Source organism: Amblyraja radiata, chromosome 3, assembly GCF_010909765.2.
Source record: "Amblyraja radiata isolate CabotCenter1 chromosome 3, sAmbRad1.1.pri, whole genome shotgun sequence".
In the NCBI taxonomy this organism is placed as follows: domain Eukaryota; kingdom Metazoa; phylum Chordata; class Chondrichthyes; order Rajiformes; family Rajidae; genus Amblyraja; species Amblyraja radiata.
The window spans coordinates 39,428,883-39,455,117 of NC_045958.1; the positions used below are offsets into that span (position 1 = coordinate 39,428,883).

Here is a 26,235-nt window from a genome sequence, read left to right on the forward strand (position 1 = left end):
CTATTTGCCGTGGCTACGCTTACCTGCCGCCCGACCTCTTGCACCGGTGTCCAGGCGGCGCCTCGACCCGGGCCTCTGCCGCCAGCTCTGTTTATGGTTGTCGCCTAGCAACATGGCGGGCGGGGCCTCGGCTCAGCCTCACGCCGCCGTGTCAAGATGGCGGCCGGCGCATGCGCTCCACACTGCCGCCATCAACAAAGATCACAGAGTGGAATGTTAATGATACCCGGAAGTCGGTAAGATTTTTGGAGGGCAGGGTTAAGTGCATTGGTACAAAGCATTGAGCATTAGGTGCATTGGTCCAAAGGTCTCCGCTATAAGATCTTTGCATTGGATTACGCAGGAGTGGAGTATCTTGCTCCGCTCTTTGACCTTTGGCCATCAGTGCTCAGCAAAGATATATATAGCTCCGCTATAGGATCTTTGGTGCTCAGGGCAGGACAGAGCGCGAGTTGTTCCCGGGAAGTTGCAGCGATGGTGAGCAGGTCTGTGAATGTAGCGGCATTGGAAGGTGTGAGAGTGTTGTGTACAGTTGGTGGGAGAAGTTGGAGCTCGTCGAGTCCCCAAGCCTCCACGCTGGACACCAGCCGTTCTTTCATTATCCTTAGGCAGGGTGATGTCATTCCACCGACCTTCTGTTCAAAGAATGCATTGATCTTATCAAAGAATGCATTGAAGTTATCGGAGAGGGACACATTGTTGCCTGCAATACTGCTGACTTCACTTTGTAGCCCGTTATAACATGCATGCTTTGCCACAATTGATGGCTGTCAGCGTGGTTATCCTGAGATTCTAGCTTGGTCCAGAATTCCCTCTTGGCATCTTTGAATGTGTTTCGAATGTTGCAAATGGATTTCTTGGATCGCTTGGGATTGTTTGACCTGAACACTGCATATGTGGACGTCCCAAACGATGAACGAGGGGTCAATTAACTGGGTATTAGTTTGGTCTGGAAATGATGATAACAAGTGTTTGATTAAGTACAAAGGCAAACAGCATAGTGGTTTTTGGTCGCTTTGTGCTGCTATTAACAGAGCATTAGATGAAGGTTAGTTCCATGTTGGATTTTTTCCTTTTATCTTTATTTTGCTGATTAGAAAAAGATGAGTATTGCAGTGTATGCAATGTGTTAGGTTCAGAGTCCACCATTTCCTCTATGTGTTCAAATCATAACATTTTGGGCATTTATATTCTTGATATTAATATTAATGATATTAGACTTAAAGTTCAGATGGAGATCGTGAAATACAATTCATTTTAATTTTCCTGTCATTCATTATAAGAAGTAATTAAAGAATAAAATAATTCCCATTATGCAATGTCTTCTCATTCTCGGCATGTAAAAGCACTTCATAGCCATTTCAATATTTTTATGGTATGTAATTTGTAAGCTAAAACAGCAATTTTTTACAAATACATATACCTGGAACTTGGTGGCAATTGAGGGATATATTTCACTGGAAGAAAACTCACTTATTATAAAGCTAATCTTCCTTTCACACAAAAACACAAAGTATAATGTATTCATTTCATTCATCATCGTTGAAAACATTAGCGACGCAGTGGTGCTGGTTTCCAACGGGGACGGTGACTAACGCACCACACATCTCTGTCCTCCAGTTCCTGCGGATTTCCACCGCTAGAAGTATAGGATTTTGGTGTGTGTGTTTTATCATCATTCCTTACAATGCTATGTACGACAGTGATCGCAACTTCTACTGAAGTGTGGATGGCCATTACTAGAAGTTCATCCGCCCTTTGACGGGTCTTGTTTTTGGTCGTGCTGGGGCTTCACAGCCCCCTCCTCACCTAGCAAACCAGATGGGAGAGACGGTTTAGTCGCCGACTATCCAACCATGAAGCAGGTAGCACAGGAATACATGGTGCCTGAGGCGGGGGGGAACTCCCCCTGACCTGACCTGAACCTACGGCAGCAACCTTTTACAAATGGATATATCTGGAACTTGGTGACAGTTGAGGGATATGTTTCACTGGAAGAAAACTCACTGTTATATGGATTTCTTGTACCACTTGGGATTGTTTGACCTGAACACTGCAGTTGTTGACGTCACTAGGGAATAGACGTCATGGTTTGTTGATGCATTCTTGTTGGGGAACACTCATATTGTCTTCTTTGGAATTGCCAACACATATACTGATGAAGTATGTATACTCATTTAGGTTGGCCATCAACCAGTCTCAAAGGATTGATAGAGCATCAATCCTTTTGTTCTATTAGATTTATGGAGTCATCGAAACAGGCCCTTCAGCCCAACTTGCCTATTCCGACCAAGATGCCCCATCTACACTAGTCCAAACTTCCCGCATTTGGCCCATATCCCTCGAAACCCTTTCTATCCATGTACCTATTTCAATTTCTTAAATGTTATCGTACCACCTCAAATATTGCCTATGGCAGTTTATTCCGTATACCCAAAAAAGTTTAAATGAAAAAGTTGTTCCTCAGGTTCCTACTAAATCTTTCCGCTCTCATGGTAAACCTATGTCCTCTGGTTCTTGATTCCCCTACTCTGTGTAAAACAACTCTGTGCATTTCCCCTGTCTATTCCCCTCATGATCTTATATTGCTCTACAAGATCATCCCTCAGCCTGCTGTGCTCCAAGGAATAAAGTACTAGCCTGCTCAGCCTCTCCCTCAAGTTCAGGCCCTCAAGTTCAGGCAACATCATCGTGAATCTTCTCTCCACTATTTCTAGCTTAAGAACATCTTTCCCATAGTAGGGTGACCAGACTGAACACACTACTCCTAATGCGGCCCCACCAACATCTTGTATTAATTTATTATTGGATAGCACTAACAGGATCGGTCCGAGTCAGCATTGATTTACGAAGGGGAAATCATGCTTGACTAATCTTCTGGAATTTTTTGAAGATGTAACTAGGAAAATGGACAAGGGAGAGCCAGTGGATGTAGTGTACCTGGACTTTCAGAAAGCATTTGATAAGGTCCCACATAGGAGATTAGTGGGCAAAATTAGGGCACATGGAATTGGGGGTAGAGTGCTGACATGGATAGAGAAGTGGTTGGCAGACAGTAAACAAAGAGTAGGGATTAACGGGTCCCTTTCAGAATGGCAGGCAGTGACTAGTGGGGTACTGCAAGTCTCGGTGCTGGGACCGCAGCTATTTACAATATACATCAATGATTTGGATGAAGGGATTCAAAGTAACATTAGCAAATTTGCAGATGACACAAAGCTGGGTGGCAGTGTGAACTGTGAGGAGGATGCTATGAGAATGCAGGGTGACTTGGACAGGTTGGGGGAGCGGGCAGATGCATGGCAGATGAGGTTTAATGCGGATAAATGTGAGGTTATCCACTTTGGTAGCAAAAACAGGAAGGCAGATTACTATCTAAATGGCGTCAGGTTGGGAAAAGGGGAAGTACAATGGGATCTGGGGGTCCTTGTACATCAGTCTGTGAAAGTAGGCATGCAGGTACAGCAGGCAATGAAGAAAGCAAATGGCATGTTGGCCTTTATAACAAGAGGAATCGAATATAGGAGCAAAGAGGTCCTTCTGCAGTTGTACAGCACCTAGTGAGACCACACCTGGAGTATTGTGTGTAGTTTTGGTCCCCTAATTTGAGGAAGGGCATTCTTGCTATTGAGGGAGTGCAGCGTAGGTTTACAAGGTTAATTCCCGGGATGGCGGGACTGTCATATGCTGAGAGAATGGAGCAGCTGGGCTTGTACACTCTGGAGTTTAGAAGGATGAGAGGGCATCTCATTGAAACATATAAGATTGTTAAGGGCTTGGACATGCTGGAGGCAGGAAGCATGTTCCCGATGTTTGGGGAGTCCAGAACCAGGGGCCACAGTTTAAGAATAAGGAGTAAGCCATTTAGAACGGAGACGAGGAAACACTTTTTCTCACAGAGAGTGGTGAGCCTGTGGAATTCTCTGCCTCAGAGGGTGGTGGAGGCAGGTTCTCTGGATGCTTTCAAGAGAGACCTAAGGCTCTTAAAAATAGCGGAGTCGGGATATGGGAAGAAGGCAGGAATGGGGTATTGATTGGGGATGATCAGCCATGATCACATTGAATGGCAGTGCTGGCTCGAAGTGCCGAATGGCCTACTCCTGCACCTATTGTCTATTGTCAATTGTCAATTATTTGTTATCCTCCTATTCCCTCTACTTCCAAGGCTTTGTGGTATACTGTCTGAAGTCCAATTGATATAGAGATCTTTGTGCTGTCCATACCTTAGTATTGCAGTGTATGCAACGGCTGTGCCTCAGGTGGGAGGTTTCCTTTCAAGAAGACGCAACTTTGGTCCAGATTAATTTCCCTTTTGGTCACGATGACCGGACAGCAGTGCAGTTTGCACAGTGGACTGTTCCAGGGGCTGAGCACAATAACTTACAATACTTTAAAATATATCAGTGATGTCTACTAATCAATGGCTATGCCAACTTACAAATAGCAAATTAATATCAAACTTATAGATCTGATTATGCTGTACCATGTTTTTTCGATATCAAAGCTTTATTTAGTTAATTAATTTTTCACTTTCTCCTCAAGATTTAACAAAGAAATGGAGTCATTACTGCCGCCAAAAGAAGCTGGAAAATTTATAGCTGAAAATAGTAAAGATGTCTTTATTGTAGATGAAGGAGTCAAAAAGGTTGCAGAAATGCTATTTGAAAAGAGAAATACAAAGGAACTTGACCCAACAGGATGGAAGTTGCTCCATGAGCTGAATCCCCAAATGATGAACGAGGAGTCAATTAACTGGGTGTTTGTTACAGACACCCTCAATTTTTCCTTTTGGTCTGAAAATGATGATAACAAGTGTTTGATTAAGTACAAAGGCAAACTGCATAGTGGTTTTTGGTCGCTTTGTGCTGCTGTTAACAGAGCATTAGATGAAGGTTAGTTCCATGTTGGATTTTTTTTCTTTTATCTTTATAATGCTGATTGGAAAAAGATGAGTATTGCAGTGTATGCAATGTGTTGAGTTCAGAGTCCACCATTTCCTCTAGGTGTTCGAATCATAACATTTTGGGCATTTATATTCTTGATATTAATATTAATGATATTAGATTTAAAGTTCAGATGGAGATAGTAAATACAATTCATTTTAATTTTCCTGTCATTCATTATAAGAAGTAATTAAGGAATAAAATAATTCTCATTATGCAATGTCTTCTCATTCTCAGCATGTAAAAGCACTTCATAGCCATTTCAATATTTTTATGGTATGTAATTTGTAAGCTAAAACAGCAATTTTTTACAGATACATATACCTGGAACTTGGTGGCAATTGAGGGATATATTTCACTGGAAGAAAACTCACTGTTATTATAAAGCTAATCTTTCTTTCACAAAAAAACACAAAGTATAATGTATTCATTTCATTCATCATCGTTGAAAACATTAGCGACGCAGTGGTACTGGTTTCCAATGGGGATGGTGACTGACGCACCACACATCTCTGTCCTCCAGTTCCTGCGGATTTCCGCCGCTGGAAGTATAGGATTTTGGTGTGTGTTTTATCATCATTCCTTACAATGCTATGTACGACAATGATCGCAACTTCTACTGAAGTGTGGATGGCCGTTGGCTCGCTAGAAGCTCATCCGCCCTTTGACAGGTCTTGTTTTTGGTTCTGCTGGGGGTCCACAGCCTCCTCCTCACCTGTCAAACCAGGTGCGGGAGACGGTTTAGTCGCCGACTATCTGACCATGGAGCAGGTAGCACGGGATTACATGGTACCCGTGGCGGGGGGAACTCCCCCTGACCTGACCTGCTGTAAGTGTAAAATTATTTTTTTGCATGGAAATATGAAGTGAGGGTATACTGAGAGAATATTAAATTGAACCAAGTTTACATTATGATGACATTGAGTTATCTTCCATTCCAAATGTATGGCTTGACTAGGAACCCTGGCTAGTTTCCCTTCTCACCCACTCCAGTGTTATCTATTGTTCATCTCATATTACAAATCATCATAAATAAGGTGCAACTTTGGAGAAATTATGAAGTGCTTTTGATGAAATGCTGTACAGTGAATACAAATCAAAAATTGTAGATGTGGGGAAACCTGAAATAAAATAAGGAATGCTGGAAACATTTAGCAGGCCTGGCAACTTCTGTGGGAAGAGAAATGGAGTTAACATTTCAAATCAAAACCTCTTCATCAAAACTTTATTTCATTCTGATCTGTTAACTTTCCCTTTTCATAGATTCTGTCTGACTTGATGAGTTGTTTCGGCATTTTCAGTTATCTTGTGCTATACATGATATCTTGATCAAAACCTGAGGTTTTGTTGTTATTTTTTGGTGCTTGTTTATCCTATAATAAGGCATTCCGATCACCAGTGCATCATATTTCGCCAATATAACACTTGAACAACTGAGAAACGTGCTGTCTTCAGAATCTGATAATCCAATGCCACTGATTGAAGAACGTCTCAGAGTGCTTAAGGAAGCTGGAAATGTTTTGCTGGAAAAGTTTGATGGTTCCTTCCTTAACTGCATTAAGAAGAGTGAAAATAATGCTCAGAAGCTGCTAATGCTTGTGGTGGAAAACTTTCCTTCATATAGAGATGAAACTGTCTTTCAGGTGAGTCTTTTGTGTTTACGTTATTTTGTCAGTGGCAACACGATAGCCAAGATACTGAATAACACAATTGCAAAGTAGTTCAATGTGTTGGCATTGTAGCCATTAAAGACATGCACCCAGCATCATAGAATGGAGCACTAAAATCCTTGGGACTTTGTGCATCAGTTTCCAGTATCAGAAATGCGTTGCTTGTTGTGATTGGAGTGTGGCGTTCCCAGGACTGATTAGTGCCGGACTGTAATGGCATCAAGATTCATAGTGACTGCTACAAGGAGATGCAGGGTTTCTTTCGAGGGGCATGTGGGTGGTGGGAAGAGAAGAGACGAGTAGGGTGATGATCCAAAGGCCAGGTGCGCATCAGGCATAGGTAGAAAGGTGGTTGGTTCTGAGATGATTGTGACCTACAGGGTGGTGCTGGGGATCTGATTGGGGCATTAGACCAGGGAGTTTAGAGGATGTTAGGTTGAGTCATTGTGGCGTCAGAACCCAAGAAAGGAGGGATGGAGAAAATAGTGACGGGTGGGAAATAGTTTATTGTGATTCTGGAGGGAGTCAGCTGCTTGGAAGATGGGATGATTTTGGACATTGGAGAATGGGGGTGGGGTGGGAACTGGAGGTTTGTTATTGGGGCTGGAGCAGAGTTGTGGTTTGAAGTGGAGGCAGGGAGTATTAGTTCAGTACAAGGCTGTACCTGAATACAAAGATTGTGTAATACAGGTGTCTCTTCCAGCAAAACATGAATAAAATATTGTTCCTGGAGTGATTGCCAATTGTTGATGAAAAGTTACTCCCAGAACGGCATGATTCCATTTCCCATTCAATGTTGCAAATGGAATTTTGCACACAAGTATTTAATTGATATGTGAGGGCGAAACGTGACCAGGTGTACCTGGTGGAATTTCTGCCCCAACAATGAACTAATTGAAAAATGTTACAGCTACTATTTTGTGACTTACCATATAGACTCCTTTGTGTTAAAAATCAGCCTGACAGGATCTAGTGATGGGGTTTGTGTAGCAATGAAATGAAATGGAAACATTTACTCTGGGATCGTCAGAAACTTGAGAAGATAGATTTTCAATCTCTGAATATAATGATGCCAGTACATCGTAACTCCTGAAATTCTTTCCGACAAATTTATTCTTTGTTGTTGAGTACAAGTAATCTATTAAAATGTTCAGAGTTGCATTGAGAAAAGAAGACATTAATTCAATTCAGCTTGTGTGGAAATGTAATGAAACTTCGAAATGACATCCAACATTGATCTGAGCCTTTTTGCAGATATATTCAGGTATTGGTCATGCTTCATTTCATGTTGTTATTCCTGACACAAAGTTTTCATGCTTCAACAAAATATTTATCTGGATTTCAAGAATTTCATTGTCCTATACAGGGACACGTGACAATAAACCCACTTGAACTTGGACAATCTGAATTTCTGCTTTTATCTGGCATCTGAAGTAATTTCAGCAGATGGACACCTCATTTTTGGACATGCTTGGTGCTACTTCTGGCATACTCTTCTATGATGTTCGTTTAGCCTGGCTTGGTTTGCTAGTTTATGGGAATGGGATACAAAGATAATGATGGTGCCTGCCAGTGGCTACATTTTGCCAGCAGCTCAACAGAAGATAATTATTTATAACTAGCTCAACTCACCTGGATCAGAGAAACGGCAGAAATCAGCGCCATAACGGACAATCTGCTAGTGCACTTGAAGGCATTAGAAATTTCGCGATCTCCCGCAGCTGCAGGAGCCCCCGACTGTAAACAAGCCCTCGATCGCTGGAGAACACACAAACTGACTGAGGATCACAGGTACTGTACCTGGAAACACTGGGAAGACCTCCGGAGCCGACGGGCAGGATCTTCCAGGAGCAACAGAGCTTGCGCTGCCGACTGTGAGGGAATCCCTGATCGCAACGGAGCTGGAGCTGCCGTCTGCGAGGGAATCCCCGTTCCAGCGCAGTTTCGCAGAAACAGCAGGTACAGTAAACACAGTACCTGGAAACAACGGAGAGGCCTCCATTATGTCCGGAAACGTGGCCGATGGACAGGACTTCAGGTCAGACTGAAGCGCAGGGGACTTCGACCCTCTCTCCCTACCATCCTAATGACCAATGAACAGACCCTTGAAAACAAAGTGGAGGACTTAAGGGCAAGGCAGCTTTACCAAAGGGAGCTGAGGGAATGCTCTGTGTTCTGTTTCACAGAGACATGGCTCACCCCCAGCTCCCCAGACTCAGCAGTCCAGCCTGAAGGTTTCTCTATCCATCGCATGGACCGTACACTGGCATCTGGGAAAGGGAGAGGAGGGGGCGTCTGCATCATGGTCAACTCTGCATGGTGCTCAGATGTGGCAGTCCTATCCAACTCCTGCTCTCCACACCTGGAACACCTGGCTGTGAAGTGCCGTCCCTTCTACCTACCGAGAGAATTCACCTCCATCATCCTGACCGTAGTCTACATCCCTCCCCAGGCTGATGTCCATCTGGCACTGGGGGAGCTGCACGCCGCGGAAGAAAAAATAAATTAAAAAATGGCGCGGCCCTGTCCAGTCGCCGTTGTGGCAGCTCCGCGAAAATTGTGTGTGTTTTTTACTTTTATGTTCCTTTTTAACTTATTTCTAAGTTCTAACTCCCTAGTACTAACAAAGTATGACAGGGAAACCCTCTTAAATCTAAACTCCAGGGCAAACGGAGACTTTTTAAACTCTGTACTCACTGATCCAGCATGGCCAGCAGAGATCAGCAGAAGCTGCTGCAACAACAATGGGAGCTTGGCTGCAAGGAAAACCCGGAGAAAACATCGAGGGAAGCGGGGGGGGATTCGGAATAGGCTGAAAGCCCAAGCCTTTCGTCCACCTCTGCCCAGCATTCTTCTGGCGAATGTCCAGTCCCTGGAAAACAAGCTGGATGACCTCAGGGCGAGGGTCAGATTCCAAGGGACTGCAACATCCTCTGCCTGACTGAAACATGGCTGACCTCACTGATTCCGGATCAGGTAATCTGCTCAACCGAGTCCTTCACTGTCCACCGTGCTGACAGAACAGAAGAATCTGGGAAATCCAAGGGTGGAGGAGTCTGCTTCATGACCAATACCAACTGGAGCAACCCTGGAAATATCAAGATGCTTTCCCGTTCCTGCTCGCCGGACCTGGAGCACATGACGATCTCATGCCGCCCATTCTACCTTCCCCGGGAGTTCGGCTCAGTGATCGTCACAGCCGTCTATATTCCACCGCAGGCGGACACCGGCGTGGCACTATTGGCCCTACACGATGTGCTATGTCGACATCAAAACAAGTACCCGGATGCGGCTATGGTGGTGGCTGGAGATTTTAATAAATCAAATCTCAAGAAGGTCATGCCGAACTTTTACCAACACATCACGTGTGCCACCAGGGGGGAGAGAACTTTGGACCACTGCTACATACCGGTCAGGAAAGGCTACAAGGCTGTTTCACTCCCTCCCCTAGGAAAATCTGACCACGCTGCCATTTACCTGTTGCCGGAGTATAAACAGAGGATAGTTCGGGAAGCGGTAGAGACGAGGGACGTAAAGCGGTGGTCCGACCAGTCAGAGGCCATGCTGCAAGATGCACTGAGTGATGTCGACTGGAATATGTTTGAAGCAAGTTCCAGTGACGTCAGTGAGTTCGCGGAAGCAGTCACGGACTTCATCGCAACAGTAACCGACAACATCGTCCCCATGGTAAGGGTAAGCACCTTTCCGAACCAAAAACCCTGGGTAGACAGGTCTGTTCGTGTGGCCCTGAATGCTCGCATCACTGCCTACAACTCGGGCCTGGCATCAGGAAACATGGACGTCTACAAGGCAGAGTCCTACCGACTGCGAAGGGCGGTGAAGGACGCAAAGAGGAGGTACAGAGACAAGATGGAGTTACAGATGGAGCAGCAGGACACCAGAAGCCTGTGGCAGGGGCTACGGATTGTAACCAACTACCGGAGCATCCCTCTCTCATCCGCAAGTGCCGGCACCTCCCTAGCTGATGACCTGAACTCCTTTTACGCTCGTTTTGAGAGGGGCAACACCACCCCAGGTCTGCCGACTATCGACAATACCGCCAGCGGGCTGGCTACCGAAGCTGAAGGGAGGAATGTGCACACATTCTCGCTGTCCGAGCACGACGTGAGGAGGGCTCTGACACGGGTGAACACGAGAAAAGCTGCAGGCCCCGATGGCATCTCGGGGCGAGTACTCAAGTCCTGTGCTACGCAGCTAGCTCCAGTGCTCACTACATTATTCAACCTCTCCCTGGACAAGTCCGTGGTCCCTGCCTGCTTCAAAAAATCTATCATTGTACCGGTACCTAAAAATGCCTCCCCAGCCTGTCTGAATGACTACCGTCCGGTGGCCCTTACCTCGGTAGTCATGAAATGCTTTGAGAGGCTGGTGAAGAAACACATCTGCGCCTTCCTCCCTCGGAACATGGACCCGTTGCAGTTCGCATACCGTCCGAACAGATCCACGGACGATGCGGTCTCCCAGGTCTTGCATACCGCTCTCTCCCATCTGGACAGCCAGAAGGGGGGCTACGTGAGGATGCTGTTCATAGACTACAGTTCAGCCTTCAACACGATAGTCCCCACCAGACTGGCCGGGAAGCTAATGGAATTGGGGCTCAACACCTCCCTGTGTGCCTGGGTCCTGGACTTTCTCACCGCCAGGCCCCAGGTAGTCAAGATGGGAGGGAATACATCGAAGTCCCTCACCCTGAGCACAGGATCGCCCCAGGGTTGCGTCCTCAGCCCCCTATTGTACTCCCTGTACACACATGACTGTGTGGCTAGGTTCAGCTCCAACTCAATAATTAAGTTTGCTGATGACACTGTGGTGGTGGGCCTGATCTCAGACAACGATGAGAAGGCCTACCGGGAGGATGTGGCTGATCTAGCACTCTGGTGCCAGGACAACAGCCTCCTCTTGAACATCAAAAAAACGAAGGAGCTGATCATGGACTTTAGGAGGGCACATCATCCGAGGACGTACACTCCATTGAGGATAAATGGGGATCCTGTGGATAGGGTGAACTGTTTTAAATATCTGGGAGTCCACATCTCCGAGGATATGACATGGGCATCACACGCCTCAGCACCCGTGAGTAAGGCTTTACCACCTCAGGCAATTGAGGAAATTCAGAGTGTCTCCGAGGATCCTCCAGTGCTTCTACGCAGCGGCGGTGGAAAGCATCTTGTCCGGGAACATTACCATCTGGTTTGGGAATTGCTCTGCCAAGGACAAGAAGGCCCTGCAGAGAGTAGTGCGTTCGGCCGAACGCACTATGGGAACTTCACTTGCCCCCCTGCAGGAACTATACATCAGGAGGTGCAACTCCAGAGCCAACAATATCATGAGAGACCCCTTCCACCCCTGCAACGGACTGTTCCAGCTGCTACGGTCAGGCAAATGCCTCCGTTGCCATGCGGTGAGAACAGAGAGGTTGAGAAGGAGTTTCTTCCCAGAGGCCATTCGGACTGTAAATGCCTATCTCACCAGGGACTAACTCTACTGAACGTTTTTCCTTCCATTATTTATTATGTAAAGGTATATGTGTGTTATGATTGTGTTTATAGTTTGTTTGGTTGTTTGTCTTTTTGCACAAAAGTCCGCGAGCATTGCCACTTTCATTTCACTGCACATCTCGTATGTGTATGTGACAAATAAGCTTGACTTGACTTGACAAGCACCAGACTGCTTTCCCCGAGGTGTTTACCACCATAACCAGGTACTTCAACAAAGCCAGGGGGAGGGGGAGAGAGAGGAGCTAGAGGAACAACTGCAGGACTGTCTGTAGACTGGGCAATGTTCAGGGACTCGGCAACGGACCTGAATGAATACGCCACAGTCGTAACAGACTTCATAAAGAAATGTGTGGAGGACTGCATCCCAACAAAAACCTTCCGAGTGTTTCCTAACCAGAAGCCTTGGATAGAAATAATTTTATTGCCACACAACCAAGGTCGGTGGTATTTGGGTTGCCAGCAGCGGTACAATAATAAAGAACACAACCACATTAAAATTTTACACAAACATCCACCACAGCATTCATCACTGTGGTGGAAGGCACAGAGCTTGGCCAGTCCTCCTCCATTTTCCCCCGTGGTCGGGACCACCACCCTCCACAGCCGTTGCTGCGGGCGTCCAGATGGTAAGGGACAAAGTCAAAGTCAAGGTGAGTCCAGGATCGGCTCTTCCCAACCAGAGACCGTGGCTTCAGGCTGGTGTAGGCCGCAGGCCGGCGGTCAAAGTTTTAAAGTATCTCATGAACCATGAGATCCGCACTCTTCTGAAGTCCAGATACCGGGCATTCAGGTCTGGAGACGCAGAGGTCTACAAGAAGTCCATATACGACCTTGATAAGGCCATCAAAAAGGCCAAAAGGGACTTCTGCTCCAACCTGGAGGATGAGACGGATGTTCGGCAACTGGCAGGGCTTGAATGCCATAGCCTCCTACAAGGCGAAATCAGGAGGCAGCTCAAATGTCAGCGAAACATCACTCCCTGACGAGCTCAATACGTTTTATGCATGGTTTGATAGGGACTGATGTGCCTTCCGAACCCCCATTCGCCGTGATGGTATACAACCCATTCAGTCACAGTCACAGAGGCCGACGTCAGAAGATCCTTCAGTGGGGTAACTCCTCGGAAAGCGCCTGGACTTGATGGTATACCCGATCGTGTTCTAAAAACCTGTGTGAAGTTTTTACGGACATTTTCAACCTCTCAATGCTGAGGTCTGAGGTTCCCACCTGCTTTAAAATGGCATCAATAATACCGGTGCCCAAGAAGAGCAAGGTGACGTGCCTCAATGACTATCGACCAGTGGCACTAACGTCTGTGGTGATGAAGTGCTTTGAGAGGTTGATTTTGGCGCATTTCAACTCCTACCTCGACAAGAACCTCGATCCACTGCAGTTCGCTTACTGCCACAACAGATCAACGGTGGATGCGATCTCACTGGCTCTCCACTCTGCTCTGGACCACTTGGACAACAGAAACTCGTATGTCAGGCTGTTATTCATTGACTACAGCTCGGCGTTTAACACCATCATCCCCTCCAAGCTGGTTACCAGGTTGGGTTGCTCCTGGGCCTGGCCAAGCTGGCCATCCGCGAGTCACGGCGCCAGACGGTGGAGGGCTCTACCCGAGCCAGCTGCCTGCCCCTTTTCCGGGGTTACGTCCGTGCCCGGGTGGGATTAGAAAGGGAATACGCCCTGTCTACGGGCACCCTGAGGGAGTTCCGGGACCGCTGGGCTCCGCAGGGTGTTGAATGTATCCTCAATAAGGATTGTATCATAGTTGTATAGTAGGTTATTACATGTTTGTATTGTATTATGGTGGTGGGTTCTGGCTTGTTTTATTGTAATGTAAATATTATTTTTAATAATTGAATAAATTTTTTGATTAAAAAAAAAAAAAAAAAAAGCTGGTTTCCAAGCTCTCAGATCTGGGTCTCTGCGCATCCTTTTGTAATTGGATCCTTGACTCCATAGACCACATCCATAGACCACAGTCTGTCCGTATTGGTCGAAATGTGTCATCCTCGATAACAATCAGCACGGGAGCACCTCAAGGCTGCGTGCTCCGCCCCCTGCTGTACTCACTCTATACTCATGACTGTGTAGCTGGACATAATGCGAACTCCATCATCAAGTTCGCCTACAACACCACTGTGGAACGAATCACTGATGGTGAAGAGACAGAGTATAGAAGTGAGATCGACCGATTGACCAAATGGTGCCAACACAATAACCTGGCTCTCAACACCAGCAAAACCAAGGAACTGATTGTGGACTTTGGAAGGGGTAGGATAGTGACCCACAATCCCGTTTATATCATTGGGACGATGGTGGAAAGGGTCAAGAAGTTGAAATTCATGGGTGTGCATATTTCCGAAGATCTTTCCTGGTTCCAGCACACTGATGCAATTGTAAAGAAAGCACATCAGCGCCTCTACTTCCTGAGAAGATTACGGAGAGTCGGTATGTCAATGAGGACTCTCTCGAACTTCTACAGGTGCGCAGTAGAGAGCAAACTGGTTGGTTGCATCGATGCTTGGTTCGGCAACGAGCGTCCAGGAGCGGAAAAGAATGCAGAAAGTTGTGACCACTACCCAGTCCATCATCGGCTCTGACCTCCCCACCATCGAAGGGATCTAATGCAGGTGCTGCCTCAAAGGCTGCCTACATCATCAAGGACCCTGGCCACACACTCATCTCTCCGCTGCCATCCAGTAGAAGGTGCGGGAGCCTGACATCTGGTACATCCACGTTCAGGAACAGCTTCTTTTTGTGTGTGTGTGTGTGTGTTGAAATGGGGGACAAGTGTTGGATGGGGGGTGGGGGTGGGGGTGGCAGGAGAATCAATGTGAGGTGGATAGGGAGATCAGTGCAGGATGAATAGATGGGGGGGGGGTTGATGGGAAGGGGAGCACAGGGGGTGTGAGGACTGAATAAAGGCGGGAATGGGGATCAGTACGGGATGGAGAGGAGGGGTCTCAGGATAAGGGGGTGGAGGGGCTGGAGGGGGAGTTAGAGAGAGAGAGCGCTCATCGGACAGGGACGGCATCCCGCCGCCAAAAGGGGAGGCAATTGGAATCTCCTTGCCACCGCCTCCCCTCCCGAGGGTTTGTTTTGAAAGCAGCGGCCGCAATCAGGACTGGCGGGGTGCGGCAGGAGGAGGAGTCATTCGCTCTGACCCTCCGTCACACCGCACCTAGTATCTTTGGACGCACTAGTCGCCGCCGCCGACACGAAACGTCATGTTCCTTTTCTCCAGAGATGCTGCCTGACCCGCTGAGTTACTCCAGTTTTTTGTGTCTGTTTTTCCGTATAAACCAGTATCTGCAGTGCAAAGCCGGGCATTTAGGTTGGCCAATGGCACCCGGGCAACCGCTAATTTTGAGCCTCTATGCTATATAGACACACTGTATTTATGCTTACAATACTCTGTTGTGCTGCAGCAAGTAAGAATTTCATTGTCCTATCTGGGACACATGACAATAATCTCACTTGATTTGATTTGGTAGATTAGGATCTAGATTAGATTAAACTTTATTAATCCCCTTATTCAGGGGAAATTCAGATGTCCTTGCAGCACACTAATAAAAATACAACATAGTATTCAAAAAGAAGTTCAACACAAAAACATCCCCCCACAGTGATTCCCACTGTGGGGGAAGGCACAAAGTCCAGACCCCATCCTCTTGTCCACCCAAAGTCGGGCCTATTGAGGCCTCCACAGTCGCCGCCACGGCGCCCGATGTTCTCGCCGGGTGATGGTGCTCCGGCGTCGGGAGAACCCCCAGCGGCTTGGGGTGCCAGGAACGGCCGCCTTCCCACCGGAGACCGCGGCTTCCAAGCCAACAGACCGCGCCGGACGGAGCTCCACACACTGGCGATCTCAGCAAGAGATCCCAGGCTCCGGGATGTAACGTTCAGCGTCACAGCTGGCCGCTCCACAGAACCGCGGCTCCACGATGTTCTCATCGGCGGTCCCAGCATACTGGAGTTCCAGCGCGGTGACCCAGGAAAGGCATCGCCCGCTCCGCAATAGCGCTCCAGCGCTGCGCCGCCGCCAAAGCCGATGTTCTGCGCCGCCGCCAAAGCCAATGTTCTGGCCAGGTCCCCTCAGGGAAACGTCGCTCCAGGACCCGCTGGTAGGCCGCAAGGACAGGTCGAAGTCGCTGCTCGGAGGAAGGCAACCCCTCCGACCAGGTAGGGACTCGAAAAGCAGTTTCCCCCTTCCCCCCCCACCACCCCCCACACATAAAAAGATTAGGCCCCCTGACTACACACTCAACGTACTAAAAATAATAAAAAAGAAGGGAAAAACGGACAGCTGCAGGACAGGCAGCCGTTCAGGACAGCGCCTCCTCCGGATCTATGATGAGGACTGAGGAGGAACGGCAAGAGCAGGTTTTCACTCCTGGGACTATGCCAGGAGACTAATGCTGCGAATGTAGAGCATCCATAGCTCCTGTCCGATTTCTGGTGACTGGCTCCCATCTCTCGAGATATGTGGAGACTGAATTGTGAAGTAGAATTAGCTGGAAGGCTTTCCTCGAAGCAAATGTATGCACCAGCAGCAGGAAGAAATTTGTTTTGTTTTTGTAGATAATTCACATAGTAAACTGCCTCACTACCAAAACTGAGCTTGAGTCTGCACAATCAATCCTCATCATTAATGTGCTGCAGCCTACGGCTCTAGTTCACAAACTGTACTGTGATCATACAAGCCTCAATGGTGCAGAATTAAGGGCCTGTCCTACGAGCATGCGACTCCATGCGGCAAGCGCGACCTATAGGGCCTGTCCCATGAACATGCGACTCCATGCGGCAAGCGTGACCTAACGTGGTCGCTTGAGCCGTACAGCTCGCGGGGCCGGTCCCACTTCGATCGCCGGAGCCGTATGGAGTTGGCGGAGCTGGTCCCGACATTGCGCGGGGCTCCGAAAAACTGACCGTGTTCAAAAATTCTGCGCGGCAACAGCCTGCCGGCCCGCAGCCGCCTCGACGCCGCACGTCACGCACGAACTTCCCACAGACTTCACTCAAACTTCATGTCACTCACTCGACCTCCGCGCGGCCCCCGCTTCTGGTTTGGTCGCGTTTGCCGCATGCAGTCGCATGCTCGTGGGACAGGCCCTTTTAGGTCGCGCTTGCCGCATGGAGTCGCATGCTCATGGGACAGGCCCTTTATGATTTTATAATATACCTAGGTATATTTTTGTTTTATTTTCACAGGAAGGGGGTGCAAGGGTATTTACCCACCAGTGGCACTGTGTAATATATCAAATTCTCAAACCACCAGAATTGAGAGATAATTTATTAAGATTGATGACACCAAATGTAATAAATATTTTGTATCTTTATGATTATTTTCCTCTGTCATTTAGGGAAAGAAAGTTGCTTTCTATAAAAGAGCGCAGATCCTTGTAGCAGACATCTGGGGACTCCTGGAAGGAAAGGGGTATGGTTTATTTCATGACATTGCTAGCCTGTCTATGTTTGCAGACTACAGAATCCCTCAGGCACTTGTCTACCTTGGAGCCATGAAGTATTCACAAGAACTCATGGATAAACTCAAACAAGGTTTGTAATCCATTTAATACCATTGGAGAGCAATTGTGTGGAAGGTGCTACACCATTTTATGTTAACACAGGAATCTCTTTCTCAGCTATGTTTTTTGGTGAACACACCATGAAGTCCATGGACAAAATGAATCGGCTAATGCCAAGTGATCAATGTTAACTCTTTCAAATATTGGTGAACACTAAGATATATCAAGATCTATTTCCATTGTCGTTACTATTTATCTGATACGTTGGAGCTCCGCTCGGGCAGTGCGCCTGAAATTTTGTTGTATGTATTTACAATGACAAAGTGTATTATTATCTATTAAGCAATCCACCTGGAGTGAGCTGTTGTGTATTTGAAGAAATATTGACAAATTATGTATATTTTATGCAAACACAGAGCAAACAGTAAATGCCAGAATTTTGAAAGCAAAATAAAGATTCTGTAGAATTCTGTTTTGGTACATTAGTCAAAAAAATAGCACAACATCATTTCATAATTCAGCCTACCTGGGGGCAGCGACAGCGGCCGGGCTTCTGGCACAGAGACCGGTCCTGTTGCTCAGAAGGGTAAGGAAAAGAAGAGGAGGGCAATTGTAATAGGGGACTCTATAGTCAGGGGGTCGGATAGGCGATTCTGTGGACGCAGACAGGAGTCCCGGATGGTAGTTTGCCTCCCTGGTGCCAGGGTCAGGGATGTGTCTGAACGTGTCCAAGAAATCCTGAAATGGGAGGGAGAGGAGCCTGAGGTTGTGGTGCATATAGGTACCAACGACATAGGTAAAAAAAGAGAAGAGGTCCTGAAAGAAGAATTTAGGGAGTTAGGTAGAGAGTTAAGGAGAAGGACTGGAAAGGTAACAATCTCAGGATTACTACCTGTGCCACGCGACAGTGAGAGTAGGAATGGAGCGAGGTGGAGGATAAATGCGTGGATGAGAGACTGGTGCAGTGGGTATGGATTCACGTTTCTGGATCATTGGGACCTCTTTTGGGGAAGGTGCGACCTGTACAGAAAGGACGGGTTGCACTTGAACTCAAGGGGGACCAATATCCTGGCGGGGAGATTTGCAAAGGCTACTGGGGAGACTTTAAACTAGTATGGTTGGGGGGAGGGACTCAAATTGGGAAAGCTAGCAGTCAGTGTGTGAAGCAGGGGGCAGAGAATGGTAGCACTCTGACCCAAAATGTAGGGGAGAGAGAAGAAAAAGAAAATAATCAGAGAATAAGAGAGGGTGGGTTTCTTAAATGTGTATATTTTAATGCTAGGAGCATTGTAAGAAAAGTGGATGAACTTAGAGCCTGGATTGACACCTGGAAGTATGATGTTGTGGCGATCAGTGAAACATGGTTGCAGGAGGGCTGTGATTGGAAACTAAATATTCCAGGATTTCATTGCTTCAGGTGTGATAGAATTGGAGGGGCAAGAGGTGGAGGTGTTGCATTGCTTATCAGGGAAGATATTACAGCAGTGCTTTGGCAGGATAGATTAGAGGGCTCGTCTAGGGAGGCTATTTGGGTGGAACTGAGAGATGGGAAAGGGGTAGCAACACTTATAGGGGTGTATTATAGACCGCCAAATGGGGAGCGAGAATTGGAAGAGCAAATATGTAAGGAGATTGCAGATATTAGTAGTAAGCACAAGGTAGTGATTGTGGGAGATTTCAATTTTCCACACATAGACTGGGAAACACATTCTGTAAATGGGCTGGATGGGTTGGAGTTTGTAAAATGTGTGCAGGATAGTTTTTTGCAACAATACATAGAAGTACCTACTAGAGATGGGGCGGTACTGGACCTCCTGTTAGGAAATGAGATGGGTCAGGTGGCAGAGGTATGCGTTGGGGAACAGTTCGGGTCCAGTGATCACAATACCATTAGTTTCAATATAATTATGGAGAGGGACAAAACTGGACCTAGGGTTGAGATTTTTGATTGGAGAAAGGCTAACTTTGAGGAGATGCGAAAGGATTTAAAAGGAGTAAATTGGGACAGTTTGTTATATGGGAAAGATGTGGAAGAGAAATGGAGTACATTTAAAGGTGAAATTTTAAGAGTACAGAATCTCTATGTCCCTGTTCGGTTGAAAGGAAATCGTAAAAATTGTAAAGAGCCATGGTTTTCAAGGGAAATTGGACACTTGGTTCGGAAAAAGAGGGAGATCTACAATAGTTATAGGCAGCATGTAGTAAATGAGGTGCTTGAGGAGTATAAAGAATGTAAAAAGAATCTTAAGAAATAAATTAGAAAAGCTAAAAGAAGATATGAGGTTGCTTTGGCAAGTAAGGTAAAAGTAAATCCGAAGGGTTTCTACCGCTATATTAATAGCAAAAGGATAACGAGGGGTAAAATTGGTCCATTAGAGAGTCAGAGTGGCCAACTATCTGCAGAGCCAAAAGAGATGGGGGAGATATTGAACAGTTTCTTTTCTTCGGTATTCACCAAGGAGAAGGATATTGAATTATGTGAGGTAAGGGAAACAAGTAGAGTAGCTATGGAAACTATGAGGATCAAAGAAGAGGAAGTACTGACACTTTTGAGAAATATAAAAGTGGATAAGTCTCCAGGTCCGGACAGGATATTCCCTAGGACACTGAGGGAAGTTAGTGTAGAAATAGCAGGGGCTATGGCAGAAATATTTCAAATGTCATTAGAAACGGGAATAGTGCCGGAGGATTGGCGTACTGCGCATGTTGTTCCATTGTTCAAAAAGGGGTCAAAGAGTAAACCTAGCAATTATAGACCTGTTAGTTTGACGTCAGTGGTGGGCAAATTAATGGAAAGAATACTTAGAGATAATATATATAAGCATCTGGATAAACAGGGTCTGATTAGGAACAGTCAACATGGATTTGTGCCTGGAAGGTCATGTTTAACTAATCTTCTTGAATTTTTTGAAGATGTTACTCGGGAAATTGATGAGGGTAAAGCAGTGGATGTTGTGTATATGGACTTCAGTAAGGCCTTTGACAAGGTTCCTCATGGAAGGTTGGTTAAGAAGGTTCAATGGTTGGGTATTAATGGTGGAGTAGCAAGATGGATTCAACAGTGGCTGAATGGGAGATGCCAGAGAGTAATGGTGGATGGTTGTTTGTCAGGTTGGAGGCCAGTGACGAGTGGGGTGCCACAGGGATCTGTGTTGGGTCCACTGTTGTTTGTCATGTACATCAATGATCTGGACGATGGCGTGGTAAATTGGATTAGTAAGTATGCAGATGATACTAAGATAGGTGGGGTTGCGGGTAATGAAGTAGAGTTTCAAAGTCTACAGAGAGATTTATGCCAGTTGGAAGAGTGGGCTGAAAGATGGCAGATGGAGTTTAATGCTGATAAGTGTGAGGTGCTACATCTTGGCAGGACAAATCAAAATAGGACGTACATGGTAAATGGTAGGGAATTGAAGAATGTAGGTGAACAGAGGGATCTGGGAATAACTGTGCACAGTTCCCTGAAAGTGGAATCTCATGTAGATAGGGTGGTAAAGAAAGCTTTTGGTGTGCTGGCCTTTATAAATCAGAGCATTGAGTATAGAAGTTGGGATGTAATGTTAAAATTGTACAAGGCATTGGTGAGGCCAATTCTGGAGTATGGTGTACAATTTTGGTCGCCTAATTATAGGAAGGATGTCAACAAAATAGAGAGAGTACAGAGGAGATTTACTAGAATGTTGCCTGGGTTTCAGCAACTAAGTTACAGAGAAAGGTTGAACAAGTTAGGGCTTTATTCTTTGGAGCGCAGAAGGTTAAGGGGGGACTTGATAGAGGTTTTTAAAATGATGAGAGGGATAGACAGAGTTGACGTGGAAAAGCTTTTCCCACTGAGAGTAGGGAAGATTCAAACAAGGGGACATGACTTGAGAATTAAGGGACTGAAGTTTAGGGGTAACATGAGGGGAAACTTCTTTACTCAGAGAGTGGTAGCTGTGTGGAATGAGCTTCCAGTGAAGGTGGTGGAGGCAGGTTCGTTTTTATCATTTAAAAATAAATTGGATAGTTATATGGATGGGAAAGGAATGGAGGGTTATGGTCTGAGCGCAGGTATATGGGACTAGGGGAGATTATGTGTTCGGCACGGACTAGAAGGGTCGAGATGGCCTGTTTCCGTGCTGTAATTGTTATATGGTTAATTTATTGTGCAATACGGTTAACATTTCCAAAATTAACTTTCATTTTTGACATTATTTTAAAAGTGCATTGGCTGCAAACACTATCTAGGTCCCTATAACAAAAATGTCATGTATGGTGCTGAATTAGTTCCTTTAATATTATTTTTAACGTGTAGGAAGTATTAGTTGTTTTCTTTTACTCGGGATCTGCATCGGCCCTAGTCGGATTATTGTTTGGGCATCTCTTTAAAACCTATTCAGCAGTTCAGAAGAAGTTGAGTTTTCAAGGGTGTATGAGTTTTAAACATCCTTACTTGGTCTCCCGCTGCAGTGCCCTGGAACAAAAAAGTCCCGGAAGTGGGGATGGTAGTCTTTATACATTCCTCTTGTTTCATTCTAAATGGTGAGAAAGCCACGTGTACCACAGTGCTTTTGACAAAGGAGATTTCAGATGCAAGATGATAATACAAGCTAGAGGTTTTGAACTGTGGAAGCCTGTGTCTCCCAGTGCTGGGGAAATGTAAAACTAGCATAACATATTAATTGAGGTGCAAAAGAAAACAGAACATTGAAATCACACCCTATTTGAATTAAATGAGTGTTCTCTAGTAACTGAAGCATCCCTGACACCCATTCTTCTATTTCTCCTCCCAGGGCCGGCCTTAAGCCGATTGAACCAATTGCTCCCAATTGTGCCCCGCGCTAGAGTAATCCAAAGCTCCGCTCTAGGATCTTTGGAGTAATCTACTCTTGGCTCGGGTAGATCTACCCCGAGTGGAGGAGGGAGAGAGGGGTAGAGATGGGGGAGGTCCCTCACGGTCCCAAGGCATCGCTCCCGCCCCTCCAGTCGCCGTGTAATGCCTGGACTGGTTTTTCGCCAATAGTTATTGGTTTGCTAGGATCTAGTTAATTAAATGACTTTTTTTTCATTTCAGTCACTAAAACAAGTGACATTGTAACTGTACTTTTCAGAGGTGATCTACACATTTTGTTTGTTACTTGTAGGCTTACATGTATGCAACTTTATATTAAAATGTAGCTTAGATCTGTTTGGTCCATTAACTCACAGACATTTTTTAAGCGCACATTTTGATTACTTTCCATTCTTCTATAGAGATATAAAGTCTATAATAGACTTTATTTGTATATCTATGATTCTACAGACCTTGGCTGGGAACCTGGGGCTCACCAGAAGTGTTCATAATTGGGCCTCGCACCTCCTAAGGCCAGCCCTGTCGTCTCCTCCTCTCTCTTTTCAGGTCTCCTGTGGGGAATTCTGCTATATTGTAAACGGGTTGATTCCAGGTATAGCAATTTGTTCCCGAGTCATTAAACTGTCAAATTATGTAGCTGCGTAGCTATGTGAAGTAAACCAACAACTTACAGGAATTTGATAAGTAGATAATAATGAACTGCAGTACCAATGAGTTCAGAGAGGGGAGGGTGAATATAAATTAGGATGGGGTAAAAATAAAAGTCAAACATTTCCATCAACCTGACTGCAAAAATGTTACCTAATTAATCAAAAAGTCAATCCTGATATTTTACATCTATTATATACATTCCACCATTAAGCATAACAACAATTTTGTTACCCAAGTGTTTTCTTTCTCATTTTTCATCTGGTTCTTCATTGAGACAGGGCATCTTATTAGATACATTATTAGAGGAAAGGGACACATTTGGATACTAGTTGGATGCATTAATAAAATGTGACATTGGTGACGCCGTATGGCAACAAAGTAATATTCTATCTGGATAGTCCTTATATAATATATCTATATTACTAAAAGTCTGATCTTGACCACTTCTTGTTGTCCTGTATATTGATTTTAGAAAAAATGCTGCCATTTACGGCTGTTATTTTTGGCCATCTTACTCAGTCCCCCTCCGCTGCGCAGGACAAGAGGATTTTTCCCATTGATGAAAAATAAAAGTTATTAGTGTTTAAAAGATTCTCTCTCCTATCAATCACGCCATGAAGGCCACGCCCCTTCTGGTGGGGGGGGGGGGGGGACTATAAAACCCAGAAGTGTGGGCGTAGCTCAGTCTCTGCAAGATGGAGGAGGGAGAGGTCACGACTCGCTGTCTTTAGTGGCCTTGCACCCTGCTTGAAATGGTATGGAACTGCACTTGAATTTGGTGGCCTTGCACCCTGCTTGAAATTGAATTTTAAGGAATAACCGTGAGTCAACTGCCAGCCCACCAGCCGTGAGTGAGTGAGCTGCCAGCACGACAGGCTTGAGTGACTGAGCCGCTTTTTCCAATCATCGCCCTTGTCAAGTTTCCTTCAGATTTGATGTTATATTTCAAGTTATTGATATTTAAAGGTTTAAAAAAGCCAACTTTAAAAAGATTTTCACTGTTAAATCCTTGCTGCCCCAGCTTCCAACAAACTTCCATACAAAGATGCAATCCAGTAACACTCTGAGCTTCCACCAAGATTTCACCTGAATGGAATCTCAGTCCTCTACCCAACATTTGCAACAATGTCACCATCATAGAACACTTAGTCGTGGTCCTGGCAGCACAGGAGAGGGAGGTGCCAGGGGAATTGGAAGTGCTGCGGGAGGCAGGGGAGTGGTGGAATCTTACGTTGGGGAACAGGTTGCGTTGGGGGACCAGGCCTCGCGTCTGACAGGGATCCAATGGGGCCCACTTGGCCTAGTGGGTAATTAATAAAGTGAGTAGTTTAAAATGGGTTAATTTTGTAAAAGGTTGATTTGTGACCTTTTGATAGCAAAAAAAAAATCTAGGCGTTGATTGTTTAATTTCCTAAATACTGCGGATTTAAGATTTAAGAAAATTAAAGTTTCATTGATATTTTATTCAAATGTGTTATTTTGCTCTGGTTGCTTTGTAACCAAATTTATTGAAATTAATTGCCTTTTCCATTCACCTCCTAGGTGTGCTCTTCCAGTCAGGAGATTGTCAGGAAGTGGAAATTCGAGGTTGCTCCATTTGGTGCATTGAGTTAATAATGCATCGCATCCGAGAACTTGGAGCACAGAAAAATTGTGTGAATAAAGAGATCAATTCTATTCTTGTCGATTACTATCTGTGGGATTATGCAGCGAATCACCGAATTAATATGGCAAATATTCCTATCCATCGTGTACGATGCATCTACTACTAGTTGTATTCTATGTCGTTTCTATGAGGCAAAGAAAGAGCTTTATTTGTGTGACTAGTCTGATTGGATTGCTCATTTATACTAATTTGCTGAATTTAACTCTTCACCAAAATCATGACTCAAAATTATGGCGTTTTACTAATTATGGTTTGAAAATATAAAAAGGTAAGAATCCCAACCTCTGGCTCCATTTGCCCAACATCCAGCACCATGCCAGATTCCACCTATTACCTGCCGGACTTTGTCTCATCCCTCCCTCACCTCTTTGTATTGACTATCTTCCCTCAACAATCTCAGTCCTGGTGCAATCATAGTCCTGGTGCAAGTGGCTGATCGACGCGAAACATCGAACATCTACTTTCCTCCACCGATGCTGCCTGACCTGCAACCTTCCTCCAGAAATTTCTGACCTCTAGATTCCAGCATCTGAAGTCTCTTATGTCTCCAGGTAATTTAAGTAGAATGGTAATTTAAGTAAGAGGCTTCAGTTATCCATGGTCTTGTGTTCCTAGTAGCATCTCCTTGGTCAATGACAGTACAAAATGGAGGACCAAGGTGGAACCGAAAATAAAGCATGATTTTTAATAACACGGTCTTGTACATGTACTGACGGTCTTGCAATAGCAGCATTGACATCTGGGTGGAATATCTGATGTAGATACTTCTTCGATCATTTCCAAAATTTGCTAGAAATGACGTACTTTGAAGATTGCTCATGGCAATTTCTAGAACAAGTTATGTCATAAATGTATGTGCACTTCTTACCTATGTACCAGCATTTCTTTATACCAGTGATTAAAAATGTATTGGAAATTTCAAAAGTCTCAATATTCTATTTAAACCAGTCAGAATTTGTGGAAAGAGAAAACTTGATCAGTTAGGTCACCTTGATAAGTTATCACATGTATGGATCATATATGAAAATGCATAGCAAAATTAACACGTTTGTAGATGATACAAAAGTTGATGGTTGGGAAATTTTGCAGCAGGATGCTGAGCGATTGGCCAGGTGGGCCGAGGAATGGTTGATGGAATTTAACACAGAGAAATGTGAGGTGTTGCATTTTGGGAAGTCTAACCTGGGCAGGAACTACACAGTGAATGGTATAGCTCTGGGGAGTGTTGTAGAGCAGAGGGATTAACACAACATTTAAGAAAGTTAGACAGGTATATGGATAGAACAGGTATGGGATGAGTGTAGCTGGGACAAGTTAGGCCGAAGGGCATGTTTCCACGCTGTATCAATCTATGACACTGACGTGAGGCTCACTGGCCTATAATTTCCTGGATTCTCTCTACTTCTTAAATAAAG

General features: G+C 45.4%; 2 protein-coding genes across 9 annotated transcripts in view; one reads left to right on the plus strand and one right to left on the minus strand.

Annotated features, from left to right (window-relative positions):
* kif27 (kinesin family member 27) overlaps positions 1-161 on the minus strand; it is an 81,264-nt gene extending 81,103 nt beyond the window's left edge. Inside the window, 1 exon segment of the mRNA XM_033017640.1 lies at positions 1-161. The gene's annotated coding sequence lies outside the window, so the exon portion shown is untranslated.
* On the plus strand, positions 154-25,739 carry c3h9orf64 (chromosome 3 C9orf64 homolog). 8 transcript variants are annotated; one of them, XM_033017642.1, is made up of 6 exons: positions 237-397; positions 429-485; positions 4,543-4,892; positions 6,327-6,586; positions 17,508-17,703; positions 24,697-25,739. In XM_033017642.1, the coding sequence occupies exons 2-6, from the start codon at positions 475-477 to the stop codon at positions 24,924-24,926; spliced, it is 1,047 nt and encodes a 348-aa protein (XP_032873533.1). In that variant the 5' UTR covers positions 237-397; positions 429-474; the 3' UTR covers positions 24,927-25,739. The 8 variants fall into 8 exon arrangements, with proteins under 8 accessions (XP_032873536.1, XP_032873533.1, XP_032873534.1 ...); XM_033017643.1 differs by having other exon boundaries at positions 237-384; positions 427-485; XM_033017645.1 differs by lacking the exons at positions 237-397; positions 429-485 and adding an exon at positions 154-216.
* Positions 25,740-26,235: the final 496 nt, after the last annotated feature.